Source organism: Oenanthe melanoleuca, chromosome 3, assembly GCF_029582105.1.
Source record: "Oenanthe melanoleuca isolate GR-GAL-2019-014 chromosome 3, OMel1.0, whole genome shotgun sequence".
In the NCBI taxonomy this organism is placed as follows: Eukaryota; Metazoa; Chordata; class Aves; order Passeriformes; family Muscicapidae; genus Oenanthe; species Oenanthe melanoleuca.
The window spans coordinates 80,350,880-80,365,098 of NC_079336.1; the positions used below are offsets into that span (position 1 = coordinate 80,350,880).

Here is a 14,219-nt window from a genome sequence, read left to right on the forward strand (position 1 = left end):
CAGCATGAAGGTCACCAAAATGCCCAAGCCTGAACAGATTCAGAGTAAAATAAAAGAAGTTGAAAAGGTGGGGGACGGGCTCGCAGAGGCGCTGCCTCCACTTTTTTCTTTCCCTTCCCCTCCCGACACAACCCCGTGCGCTGCCGCCTCCGACGCCCGCCCGTCCGCCCGCGGAGCGACCGCCACCGGCGGCTGCTCATCTCCGCCGGGCGGGGCCGGGCCGGGCCGGGCCGGGCTGTACCTGGGCCGGCCCCTCCCCGCCTCCTCCGCCGATACTAAAGCGGCCGCCGGAGCTCCGGGCGCGGCTGCTGCCGCTCCGCTCCGCCGGTGCCGCTCCGCCCGGTGCCGCTCCGCCGTGCGCGCTGCGGAGCCTCCGCGGGGAGCGGAGCCCGAGCCTGGCCGGGCCCCCGCGCATGGGGGCCGCCCCCGGACATGCCCTCGTCGCCGCTCGGCTTGGCCGTGCTGCTGCTGGCGGCCGCGGGAAGGTCGCTCCCGGTGAGGCGGGTGAGTGCCTGCGCGCTGCCCCGCGGTGCGGGATCCCTCGGGGCATCCCCCGGGCTGCGGGCGCGCCCCGGACAGAAGTCACAAGTTTTAAAGCCGTCACTTTTTGGGCGCCCCGCCAGCACTTGCAGGGACGGCGGGGATGGAGCGCCGGGAATTGTCCGTGCGTGGGTCCCGCCGCGGGTCTCGGCGGGCGGGCGTGGGCTCGGGGCGAGCGGGGTGGGGGGAAAGGAGCGGACACGCTGCTGCTGCGGGGACATTGCCCTCGAGGTAGTGCTCCCACAGGAAATAACACGCGTGTCTGTAATGGCAAACAAACGGAGTGCCGTGGGAAAACCAGAGCAGGGCTCTGGGGATTGTAGGGTCGGCTGTGACACAGCGTTGAGGGTGGGAAAGCAAAATGTAATCTGTGTGTAGGGCAAGAGGAGGTGATGGGGGAAAGGGAAGGGGCCACGGAAGGGGTGATGGACAGAGAAGGCTGACTGTGGTTTGGTGACCTGGGGACAGAGAGGCAAGAGACAGTGATGGGGAGGGATGGAGCTTACAGCGTTGGGGTGGCAGCAGGAGGCTACTGCTGTAGGGAGAGCAAGGACAGACTCAAAGTTGGTGTTGTGGGCTGTAGAGGTCAAGGAAAGGACAGTGTATGTGATGATGGACCAAATACACTGTCCAGTTTCTTTCCAGTTGCTAAAAGCTTTTCGGGTTACAGATTTTTGCAATACAGCACTAAGAGGATCTGTTCATTGCCAAACTGAGCCTAAGCCTGTAGGGCTGTGTAACAAGTTGGGTTTTCTTGGTGGGTTTTACTTGCTGTCTACCTCAGACCCGTAGAGGTGCCCTAGGGAAAATTCTAATTAGGAAAATCGCTTCATTGTTAAGATGATCAGACACAAACAGGCGCCCCGAGAGGCTGGGGAGCTTCCATCTGTGGAGGTATTTGACAGGCTAAATCCCTGAGCTGCTTGAGCTTCAACTACACAGCAAACTGATAGTGGAGCTGCCAGAAGTAGAGAATCAAAGTGAAGTTCATTTCTGAGCCAGGGGATCTTCTTCACCTGGCTGAAGAACTGGGAGCAACTCAGAAGAAAGAGGCTTCCATGGCCTCAACACTAAAACTTTAGTCATGCAGTAAAACAAGTACTTTTATAGTCTTTTCTGACACTAGAGGGTCTTATCTGACAACTTCTCTAGAGCAGTGATTGTGCTTGTTGTGTGCTGAGAAACTGAATGAAATACTCTGCTCAGTCATAAGTGTACAAAAGTAAGACTTTGGCTATCTGAATTCTTTTCTTAGGTTCAGTTTAGAATAGTGTTAAAGGTGATATTTAAGGGAAACTGAAAATACTGCACAGGCACTAGTGGGTAGTAAAATCTGTGAAAGACAGGTGAGAGGAAGGCAGAATGATGTAATACAGTGTTGAAGGAAGAATAACTTTATTGGTGCTCTGACAAATTTGTTTTACTTTGACTTTCTCTCCCCTCACCTCCTCAAACAAATGAGGAAGGGAAGAGGAAGAAGAGAAGAAAGGAAAGCTGAGAATGTATGTGGAAGGAATAAAAATTTTAGTCTGGAGTTATCTGAGGTGGTGCCACTTACATGCCACGATCTTAAATGCAGGGTGATGGGTAATTCCTAGGTCTAGATCATCTGACAGCACTGAGGGTAGTGAAATGACCAAGAGTTGGTAGCACACGGCTGCATTGCAGAATCTCATTGCTAATGACAAGCTTGTGTCCTTTCACTGTTTGGCCTTGAGCAGTGATGCCCTACTGCTGAGAGAGCTGACAGGCAGCTGGCCACTGGTTCACTGCCATCCAGCCCTCTCTTGGATTTGGATTTCAGATCCTGCTTTCCTATGTAGTATTTTTGCTCAAAGGTTTGATAAAATAATCCCAAAGAAGTAGTTTAAATACCAATGAAGAGCAGAGAAGAGCTGTGCCACAGCTGATTTGGGGCATCCTGTTCTTCAAACTACCCCTGCTTTAGTTTCTGAGGCTAAATGGGAATAATAGAGGTGGTCTGGGTAGAAGTAGAAACAGATAAATTCCGTGGAAAGGCTATAGATATTTTGCTCTCCTCACCTCTTACTTCTGAAGTGCTCTGGTATGGGAATAGAAAAGCACACATGTAAATATCAACACTGAGTGTGGATGTGTGTATGTTACTGGTGCTCTCAGTTACTGTTCTGTTACTGAGGCTTATTTAGATACAGCAGCCAGCTGTTCTCCCGACCAACAGCATGACTTTGTTAGGTTGCAGGTGCTAGGGGCATGTATGGTTAGTTACTGCTACTTGCTCTCCCTTCCAAAGCCTGCCCTGGCCGCTTTCTAGTTCTGCATGCAGCATCTGCTTCTTCAACCGTGGGTGTATAGGATTGAGTATTTGTCTCCAGGAGGGCTAGTTTTGAATCCTGATAAGCTTTGAGGAGAAGATGCAGCGTGAGGATGGGTTTTAAAGGGGTTTAAATGCCTTGTTAGTCTGCTGTACTCTGCCCTTGATGGGAATAGAGGTCCCAAAATGTTTTCATGCCCCGGCCCAGGCTTGCAGGACCATGCCTGTTTTGACTTCTTGTCTTCTGTTACATGCCCTAATGCTGAGAAAACTGAACTATGGTTCTGACTACCACTGTCCTGCATATCTGTGTTCTTTAGAAGTCATTAGGGTGGGAAAATGACTGCAGATAGAACTTGTCTGAAAAACAGAAAGAGAAGTGAACCTGTAAGCTAGTGAGTCCTTGCAGAAGTGAGGATGGTGAGTTGAACTGCATCTTGGTTAACTGGATCTTCTGTAAAAATTCCACCATTACTAGATTGGCTGGAAGTTCTGAGTTACTCCTTTTCTCAATTTTCTGCTCCAAAAAGCTTCACAGAACTGGTTAGTTTTTGGTGTTTTTTTTTTTTTTTTTTTGGTTGTTTTTTTTTTTGTTGCCTGCACTCTGCAAATCCAAATGTGCTAGACAAGCATCAGCAGCACATATTGGCAGAAGTATAGAAGGCAGTGGAGGAAAGGGTGGACAAGGTCTGACACTGGGCCATCTTGCTCTAGTCATTATTCAAGGATACTTGGCTGGCTTCTAGGTAATGGGCTGCTTTCCCAGGAATATGGCCAGGCTCTTAAAAACGTAATATTTGTAGGCTGTTTAAGTTCATTACTATATTGTTATAGTGTAAAACTTAAATTAGGTGCTTGTATTATATAATTCAATGCAGATTAAATTGCTATCCCAAGTGGTTAAAACCTTTATGTCTTCATAATATAATGTGGGGATTTTTTTGTTTGCTTTGTTTAGAAAAAACTAACTTTCTGGAAACTTTAGAAAGCTAGTGACACTGTGTGTGTGCTGTAAAGCCAGATGGCCTAACGTGACAAACCTGATTATACAAATTAAAGATACTTGCTACAGTATCCCAAATGTAACTATATTGAGAGGGAGGTGGGAATGAGAGGTGACATTTCAGGCTTAAGTAACCTAGGACAAGGGCATGTAGTGACAGGACAAGGGGGAATGGCTTCAAACTGAAAGAGACTAGTTTTAGATTAGATGGTAGGAAGAAATGCTTTACTGTGATGGTATTGAGGCATTGGAACAGTCCCAGAGAAGTTGGGGATGCTCCATCCCTGTTAGTGTTCAAGGCCAAGCAGGATGGAGCTTTGAGCAGCCTGGTCTAGTAGAAGGTGTCCCTGCCCATGGCAGAGGGACTGTAACCAAGTGGTCTTTAAAATCTCTGCCAACCCATGGTTCTGTGATCTCCAAGGGCCAAAGGAAAGGATGTATTTCACACAACAGAACAATGACTTGGCCCTTGGCATCATTTAAAAGCTCTGGTGTCTGTTCTAGGAAAGTTTAAATTAGTGAAACGGTTCTTAAATCCTTCTCCCTATTTCTCTAGCTGTGAAACCACACCCCAAACTTGGGGACAGTCTGAGAGTTTGGACAAGAGTATTTGAGGGAAAGTGTAAACAGATACAGCTGGGCATGGAGGGACAGGTATTATGGCTGTACTAGCACACGTAGTGCTCCTTTGTGAAAAGAACTTGTATTTTCAAAGTGAGATGGAAGTGACAGAGCTTTGCAAAACTAAACCTCCTGCACTTGAAAGTTGTGACTCTATAGCTGAGGAAGTTCAGTGAAACTGGGCCTGATATACAGAGCATAAACAGTTGTCTGCCTTCTGTCAGATTTTTAAAGGTATTGTATCATATCCTGTTTCTGCATGCCTGTATAAATAGGGCTTTCATTTGCTGCATTGATTGATTGCCAGTTACTTGAGAGGACACACCAGGAGGAGCTGTTATCTCTGAAATCACAGGGCCTTCACTAGTTTTTAACTTGGAAATAATCCTTTTCAAAACTGATTGTTTCCTTCTGCAGTGCTGTAGGGAAATGAAAGCTGTTCCTGTCTTCTTTCATGATCAGCTTTTGCGTTTCTGTGATTAAACCAGTGTGTCCTGCCACCAAGGCTGCCTGCTCAAGTTTCCTTGTGCAGTACATCAGTTCTATTAGTTTATGTCTTAACAAAAGTGTACACAATAGCAGGTCTGTCTCTGTTTTGGAAAAAAATTGTCAGCCAAGTAGATAAAAGACCTTTTATTTAAGCTGTTTTCTTGTGAGTGAATTAAAACATCAGGCAGGAACTCATTTCATTAAATAAAACTTCCTAACCTAGCTACTGGAAAGAGACAGAGTTTATTGCTTGCATACAATGCTTCCCATTAGAAGAGGGGTAGGGTAAGTAGTATCTAAGGATCTCTAGCTTGCCAAATAGAAGGTAACTGCTTCAAATGTCATAGCTTCTTGTGCAGCAAATTTGAATTTATGAAGGGTGAAAAAAGTTTGGTGGTGGCTGAATACTGTTCTTTGATACTTTGTTCAGTGTTGGAAACTGGCATTTATGAATTTCAACCACACTGGGCTATGATTGCTGCATTCCAGTGATCCCTTGCCTTGATGTGAATGGGGAGGAGCTTAGGAAATACGTGCTGGTCTTCACAGGCAGGAGGACAATCTCCAGAAAAAGTTGCAGCAGCATCTGTGGTTTGTAAGCATAAACATGGAAAGCCCACTGCTTCCATTGCTGAAGGAATGCAGATGAGTCTAGTCTTACTTCCAGGGATATGGACACATGCAAAAGGAGACTCCCTGCAGATTTTTTGGGACTTCAGTTAGCCTTAAGGACAGTGTTCCAAGGATACAGTGCAGCACAACTTTGTGGAGGAAAACTTGATTACATTTCTACCACTTAACCTTTATGGTCTTGTCTTCCCAAAATAACAAACTGCTGCTGCCTCTGATGTACATGAATGAATCTATACAGGTTGCTTAAGTGTGGCCATGGTAATATGAACAGCTCTTTCCCAAATGTTTACATGGAACCTTGTGAGCAGCCCCTGCCCCAAGGTCGAATATGTCTTCTTAATAGTCTTCTAAGTACTGCAGTTATTGTATAGAGAAAACAGAGGCTTAATTTACTTGAATGAACATGCAAAAATATGGTAACTGTGTAGAGGAAATTGTAGTTTAGACATGTGAAAAAGGATGTTTCCTTCAGCTGGTCATTTTACTATGTTTTATTGCTGTTTCACCATAATTGATTGTTAATAGATTGCTGTCTTAGTGTAGTCTGGTATTGACTGCTATTTTTCTTGCAATTGACTCTGTTTCATTGTTAGTTTGCCTTCTTGCTGTCTTTCTCCTCAATTGTTTTATGCTGCTTTTAGAATTGCTGTATTTTTGTCTTGTGCTTGTCTGTTCATTGAGCTCATCTGCATTCACCCATTCTGTTCTTGTCTTGCCTCACTTGTTGTGCCTGTGCTCTGCCACTCTCCCAGTGCCCTCTTGGATAATTTCAGGCCAGTTTTTGAAACTTGCATTTTATTACTGATAGATACTGTTTTACCTGTGTGCTCTCTGCTGCACTGTAGGACATGTTCAGGAAAAGGAACCTGCTTACTTGTTGTGACCTGGAAGCAGCTAAGGAGTTGGGACCTTTGTAGAAGAACCTTTTTGCATATGTGAAGCTATGAATCCTTTGAGCACAACTTAGAAATTTGTGCCTCTCTTGGTCTTGCCTTTTTCCACTACCTTCTGGTTCTCTGGCTCCTTAGAGAACAAGTGAGCATGAGTTAGCTTGTCATCTGAATTTTGTTGTAATTGGGGCATATCTGGCCACCTCTTTCCATTCAGGCTAATTTTTCCCCTTTCCCTTCTGTAAAACTGCACTGCTTCTCTCCTCCCCCACCTCCCCAGCTGCCCCTTCTCCCCATGAAGCAGTTTCTTTGTTAGATTTAATGAGCTTTGGGCAAACAGGAATGGGGATGTGTGTATATGAACACATCTGCAAGGACAATCTCTGAAGTCTTGCTCTCTTTAAGACTTTCATTTCATTAGCTTTGGTAGCTCCTCTGACATCTGGAGTTCTGGTGCTGCTCCTTGCATCAGTCTGGAAGCTGAATCACACTGAAAGGCCTGGCATCAGGTAAACTAAAACACTTGTGTGAGCAGCCTGAGGGAGGGCAGTCTGTCCTGTAAATCCTTCTCAAGATGGGAAGAATGGTGACCACTGAGACTTTTGCATTGAGTGTGTCTCTGGTGCAGGGCAGAAGTGTATGGAACTGTGCTCTTACACCAGAGAATGTGTTTGTGGCAGCATGAGTAGGCTGAGACTTGCTGTTGTGTGTGGACAAGCCAAAAGCAGACAAGAAGTTCAGCTGCCAGAAGAGCCCTCCCAGCTGCTCTGGCTCTGCTTAGGGTGGGTTTTCTCTGGTGCTTTGAAAGGCAGTCCAGTTACCTGTGAGCATGATGTATGTGCTGAAGCAAGTTGAGGAATGGAATCAAGCTTTAGCTTGATGTCTATCAAGCAACCACTCAAGAGATGTACAAAAGTCATTCCAATGAAATAGGTGGATTGCACCTCTTAAAACCAGATTATTCCATGATACATAGCATTAATCTTCCTCTGAGTTGTGCTAACAGTAAACTTTTATATATTATGGGAAACAACTGTCATTCTTTCTTTGGCTAATATTCCTATTCCCATTTTGCTTCATATATATCAGCACTGATCATCTTGTGACCAACATCTCCTGGATGCTGTATTCATCCTTATGTATTAGTTCATTGTGAAAACTGCTTTTTTTCTGTTGTTGTCTTATTTTTTGCTTAAAGCATATTCCAGTTGTTCAGTTGCATCTCAACTTTTTTTAAACTGAGTTTCAGAGAGTTTATTTCTCAGGTAACCAGACTGAGTCAAATTTTGCATATGCTCATCTCTTTTAGCAATTCAGTCTTGGCATCTGAAAGAAGCCCTTATAAAATCAGTGTAATTGGAATTTGACAATAGAGAGTGACTGGGGATGTAAAGGACAGATGACAAGTGAGTGACTTCTCAACTGCAGCAATGGGGCCACAGTTCTCTAAGAACCTTATAGAACAAATAAATCAGATGATTATCTTTTTACCTTTGGGTGTCAAAACCTGTGACCACTTTCAAAAAAACCCAAACAAAGCAAACTTGAAAATCACTCTAAAACAGAACTGAACTTCTAAAACATATTTTTCAATTTGAAGTTTGCTGTAACTTTATAAGGCATTAGGAGGATAGTAGGTGAGGGGGTATCATGTCCCTGCAGTTGCTAAGATCTTATCACCAAATCTGTTTTTCAAGATGGCATAGTGAGCTTTTAATGGAGAGGAGAAAGGACAAAGGGTTTGGGCTCAGTTAGATGGGGAGTTTTTAACTCACTTGTTACGTTTGAGGTCAGGTGTGCACAAAGCATACAGGAGAACATTCAATGTTCATGTTAGGAGGAGCCTTGGTGGATGTGGCTTAATAAATTGTGTTCTGTGCTGCAGTTCATCTCTAAAGCCTCAATGCTCCAATCCTCTGAAAGGGTTGGAGACATTAGAATAATTTTCTCTTGACTTCTGTTAGTATTCTCCTGTGATGTGTCTCTTTCCTAGCTTTTCATGGAAAGGATTGATAAATCCCAGGCACAGTGTGCTGTGTGTTTTGTGGGCAACCTAGCAGGTGTTTTTGCTCTCTTCTGTAAAGGAGATTGTCTCTGAACTATTGCAGGTAAAGTAATGGCAGAAGACTTACTCCCTTTGTGTGCTTGCTGCTTATGCTAGTTTGGTGCTTCTGCAGGTGCCTGGTAGAAATTTTGAAGTACAGGCTAAATGTAACTGCTAAGGTGTGGTGTGAAAAAGTAGTTATTGTTGCCTTTAAGATCTTCTGGGAGATACTGACATGCCTGGTATCTGCAGTCCTCTTTCACAAGATTCATTTCCTGGCATGTACAAGCTCCTGGAAATGCAGTAGCTTCTTCATAGATCTTCTTCAGAATGGAAATGGCTAACTTTGTTTCTCCTCTGACATATCTAGAATGTTGTACAGAAGCTACTGAAGAGTTGCTGTCAGTCATTTTGATACAGAAAGGATTGGGTGTACAGAAGCATTGCGAAGTATCAAGTGTCTTACTTTGTCTAATTGGATGGGGAAAACCAGGAAAATCAAAAGGCTTGGTTTATAGGTTTCAGAATGTTCTATTCAATGACTACTTTTTGAAATTATTAATTTATTAATGTGCTCTTTGTGTTATTCAGGCTCGGAGTAGCTCCTTGAGAGCTGGAATAGGGTGGCAGAGCAATGTACCTGTCATGTTTGCAGAAACATGTTGCCTTTATGGCTGGCTGTGACTTTGCTACAGAATGATCATTGTGCTGAAGAGGTCTGTTAATAGAAATCCACATTTTCTGCCTTTCAGAGAGGGAGAACATAAGCATCAGTGCTTTAATTTTTCACTCTGCTTCAGTATGTGAAATTGAGTGGGAAGCATGAGGTATGAGAGAACACCAATATCTAGGAGGGTAACAGCCTGTCTCCTATGCCCAAAAATAATCAGAGGTGCTACTGCTGTTGTGGAAGGAGCTAGACCCTGTAAAGCACTTACACTTCTTCCTAAGTCACCTCTAAAAGGATATTGGTAGAGCTGTGGATGAGTTACAAATAAGATATATAGCCATATATCAGTAGATGAGTGATAATCACTTAGGTCAATCTCCATCTTCCTCCTTCAGTCCAATTCCTCCCAAATAAAATTGTTCTGCTGGACAAAGCTTGTTATGCAGAATGAATTAAGCTTTTAGTTTTTATCCTTTGGGATGGGAAAATTAAAGGTGTAGTATTTGGTCTAAATTATTTGAAATAGCAGTTATCTTTGTTTTTGTCAGATGCTGTGATGCTCTCTAATATACTGCCATTTTCATTACTATTTCTTAATGAAGACAAATTCATCAAATATCATTTGAAATGCATTACTCTAAGAATAACAAAAAATCCCATTCCTTTTAAACTCACTGACACTGCAGGCAGAGTACACTCTGGAGGAAAAAAAGACAGGATGCTATTATGTGCTGTTTACAGTGACACTGTTATAAATTGCACAGCAAATAAATTGTGTTTGTAGTGGACTTCTTTCAAAAAGCCCTAAATCCTTAATATGTATAACCTCTCTAAATTAAATACAGAACATCACAGATGGCATGGATGGCTTTCAGATATAAAGGTAGTCAGAAACATCCTGTTCAAACAGTATTTCAGAAAATGAAATTCCAACACATTTATTGTTGTGATAGATGTGCTTTAAGCCTAGAACTTGGCAATCCTGTTTATTAGTTGAATTGAATAAACGTTGACACAGGAAACTTGAAAAACCTGCCTTCAGTTGCATTCAGCTTTGCTCCCTATGGGCTTCCAAGGGGCAGCAATTTTGTCTTTTAATTAACTATAGTTAGTGAGAGGAGAAACTTGTACTGAGGAAAACTGTAGAATAATGATTGTATAACTATTCAGTATGCTCTGTATTTGTTCATTGCTCTTTGGGGATTACGACACCTGGTGGTAATGAATAAGGCTATTAAAGCTTTGTAAAATAAAACTGATTTTATTACTAATAAGATGTAATGATAAAGGAATGTTAGCTTAATAGTTTGAACTCTTAACTTAATGGCCTTGCAATAGTAGAGATGGTTTTAAATTGCAGGAAACAAAGCTGGAGTTGGAAACTGCATATCTTGATTTCTTACTTGTTTTGATACCTAAATGACAATTGAACCATAGAATGGCTGAGGTTGGAAGGAACCTCTGGAGATAAGCTGGTTCAACCTTCTTGCTCAAGCAGGGCCACTTAGTTATTTATTTGTGTAAGGTAATAACATCAATGCCAATGGGTCATTGAGCTGTCAGAGTTCTGTATTTGCTGATCAGTTTTCCTACTTGTTGCTTATATTAAATGAATGGTGGGACATCCTGCAATGATTGAATGAAACTTTTGTCTTGTTCCTTGCTCCTGTCTTCTTTTGCACTCTGCCACTATTCATCCATCTTAATTAGTTATAAACTGAATTTACTGTGGTATTTCACCAGTCCAAGCCTTTTTTTTTTGGTGAAAAGGTCAGTAAGTCTCTCTCCAGTAGACTTAAAATCACCTTGGATTGGACTCAAATAGACTTTTACAGGACCACATCAGCAATTAAACATTGAGTAAGGAAATAGGCAAATGAGTACATGGATTAATCTCTTCCTCTACATATTAATTCTAGAAGAAGCTCTTCTGTTAGTAGACTGTTAATTTTCTGTGAAAGAAGCCTTGTGTTGATGCAGCTTTGACTTCTGCTTGGTTTTTGCAAAAAGGTGTCACAGACTTTCCAAATGTGAGCAGCAGTCTTGTCCTTGGACCTTCACTGTGATCTTCCAGGATGCTCTTCCTAGAAGGATGATAGAGAGGGGTTTTGGGGTGGGGTGTTCTGTTTGTTTTGTCTTGAGGAGTGTGTATGGTGTATTATAGGGGAAACACTTTGAAAACCCAGTCAGAATAAAATGTTTTCCAACAGAAAATTAATTCCTGTGTCAGGATGGATGTGCTTTCAGCTACAGAAAGTAGTTGGGGTCCTCTTTGGGGATAGAACTCAAACTCCTTTACATGGGGAGAGGGGAATGTGGAAGCAAGCTGTCCCTCTTGATGCTGGAGTAGTCATGGTTAGTTTGAGCAATCAAGGGAGAGGTGCCATCCAGGACAGTGGTTGTTGGTGACAAGGAATCTGCCTAAGTGTGACTTGTGGCTCACTCACAAGTTTTTTTTAGCTGATGTAGTGTTTTTGCTTTCAAATAAAGGCTTTCTTCAAGAACTAGGGAATGGAGTAGTCAGACAAGAAAAGAAGCAGAGGTGTCTCAACGTTTGTGTTAAATGTCTTTGTAGCCCCTCATGAGGTCTGATGGAACATCATGTAGCTGATGATGAGAATGTTCAGATTTGGGCCTTGGGAATTGTTTTCCTTTTTTCTTTTACTATCTTGCATGGAAAGATTTACAATTGCAGATGTTTATTATCTTTCCTCATTTTAGGGAGTCAGATGAATAAGATTGCTGTGGTTTTACATATTATTGAATACAGGAATGGAGTGCAGTGTTGCCTTACATTTTGCTTAGGAAGTAGGAGCTGTCATCACTCGTGCTATTAGAAATGTGTGTATAGAGATAATCCATTTGGTAAGATGACCCTTTCCAAATACCTGTTGTGAGGAAGGAATGGCAATGCTTTCTTCTGTGTGCACTTAATTCACCAAGTCTGTGTGTTTGAATACTAATATGATGGGTTCCTTGGAAATATCTGTAATAGCTGCAGAAAGCAGTAGAGGAGGAATTGCTTTTTATATTGAGTCAAGGCTAAAGGACTGTGTTTGTCTGAAAATGTTCTCAGTTCCTGTATAATTGATTACTGGTGGAGAAGGGGTTACAGCTGCACAGAAGAGATCTTCATCAATGAGACTATTTGTATTATTAAACACTGTATTCTTCAGAGCCAGGCAGTTAATAACAAACCAAGCTGTCAACTGGTGCTACACATACTACTGAGGGAGCTTGAAGGCTGTAACATTGGGAGAACAAAGCTAATGTAAACATCATTTGTAGTTCATGAGGTTAACCTTATACTTGCTCAGGCTTTCCATGATTAGTTTCTTTCATATCTATGTTTTGTATTGCCCTTTGCATGTGGAGTTCTGTGCTTCAGCAGCTTGGTTCACACCTTGGCTTTAAGCTTTGCTGTGTTGTCTTTGCTCTGTTGTCTTTGCAAATACTCTATAGTTTTTCTTCAACAGAGACTTACAGTTCTCTTTAATCATAGCTTTGCCATTATGGCTGAGCTGCTTGGCATAATGTTTAAGTAAAGCCTTAAAGAAAATTCACATTTTTCAGAAATTCATTATTATGGCTGTACTGTATGGGGAAGGAGAGAGCACCTTTGTGCTGACAGATAAAGAAGAAACTGAATTTCTAGCTAGTGCGCTGAAAGAATATAGATAAAAATTCTGAGTTCCCAATATTTTCTCTTATCCCCAAATTAGATCTGAGATGGTAATCTTTCTGTTGATGCTACTCTATGGCCTCTGGAGTTTTTGGTTTGTTTTTAATTTATAGCTCTTCTTATTCTTCCCTCTTTCTCCTATTTTTGTCATGCTGGAAGTATTTGGAGCCAAACCAAATTGTGGAAAAAAACAGATTTATTATACTGTCCAAAGTATCTGTATCCTGCTCAATGGACAGCTGGGATCAGCACAGAAGAAAAGTATTATGTGAAAGACAGCATGGGCAGCAGACTATGTCACTGGGAAATGAGAAGATAATTTCATAGCAAATTTGTAGCAAGGTTGGAACACTGTCAAGTATGGGATGACAGGCAGCCGACGTGGAAATATTCAACTTCCACCACCATTGAGATCTAAATGCTTCGTGCTTATTTTGCAATGCTTATCTTTTATTTAGTTTTATGATCCGAACTGGAAAATAAACTATTTGAACAGTTGGGAATGGAGTGTGTCAGCCTACTTTGGTCTTGACTAAATCATTTTCTCTTTAGCTGCCTTTTCCCTCTCATCTGTCTCTTTCTCCACCCCGGCGCCTTCTCAAGTTTTTGACCATTTCTGGTCCAAGGAATCTGACAAGAGAAATGTTCTGTGGGTTAGTGTCCTTTCCATTAAAAGTTCTGGTAGAAACAAAGCAGACAAGCTGGCCTGTCTGCTGTGTTTGTCTGCTTGCCCAAGCTGCTCATCTAGTGGGCCCCTCTAGGGAGCATGTCCCAGCTCTGGCCAGTGTTGTCTTCCTCTCCTCCATGTAGTGAGTTGCTGCCTTTTTTGGCTGTGCTGTTTCCTCCCTTGAATTCCATGAAATGGATACTTCTGAACAACTCTAGTTAAGATGGAGATTTTTAGGAAATTTCCCCCACCACTTTTTTTATATAGTGATTAGCCTGCAGAGATTTTGGGCTTAGCTGGAGCCTCACTTTGTTGTAGTGATGAGCATTTGTTTTTCTTTTGGTTTTGAAAAGACAATAAAAATGTTCATTTGTCTATTTCTTCCCCCCTTCTTTTTTAAGCACTTTTTTAAGCTGAATAATCTACCATTTTGGAGACAGGAATTGTCAAGTATTTAACTTCATTATTTTCTTGACTTGCTCATTTCACTAATTGGAGACTGTTGTATAAAGGATGTTGCAGGAGGTCTGCATGCACAAGGAGTTACTCACTGCATCTGGATAAATCTTGGTTGCCATAAAGGAGGAGAATGCATCTCTGTGACCTGAACAGAAGCTGTTCCTGCAGGTTGTTAGAACACAAGGGTTTTTATGTTTCTGCCATTTCCAGCCTGTTTTTGGAGCTGAC

The 14,219-nt window shown here is 42.5% G+C and overlaps 1 protein-coding gene across 1 annotated transcript in view; it reads left to right on the forward strand.

Moving 5' to 3' along the window:
* Positions 1-262: 262 nt before the first annotated feature.
* The window catches only part of GLP1R (glucagon like peptide 1 receptor), a 77,678-nt gene continuing 63,721 nt past the window's right edge, over positions 263-14,219 (forward strand). Inside the window, exon 1 of the mRNA XM_056488208.1 lies at positions 263-504. Coding sequence (XP_056344183.1) covers positions 433-504 — 72 coding nt within the window. The 5' untranslated portion in view covers positions 263-432. The remainder of the gene's footprint in view (positions 505-14,219) is intronic.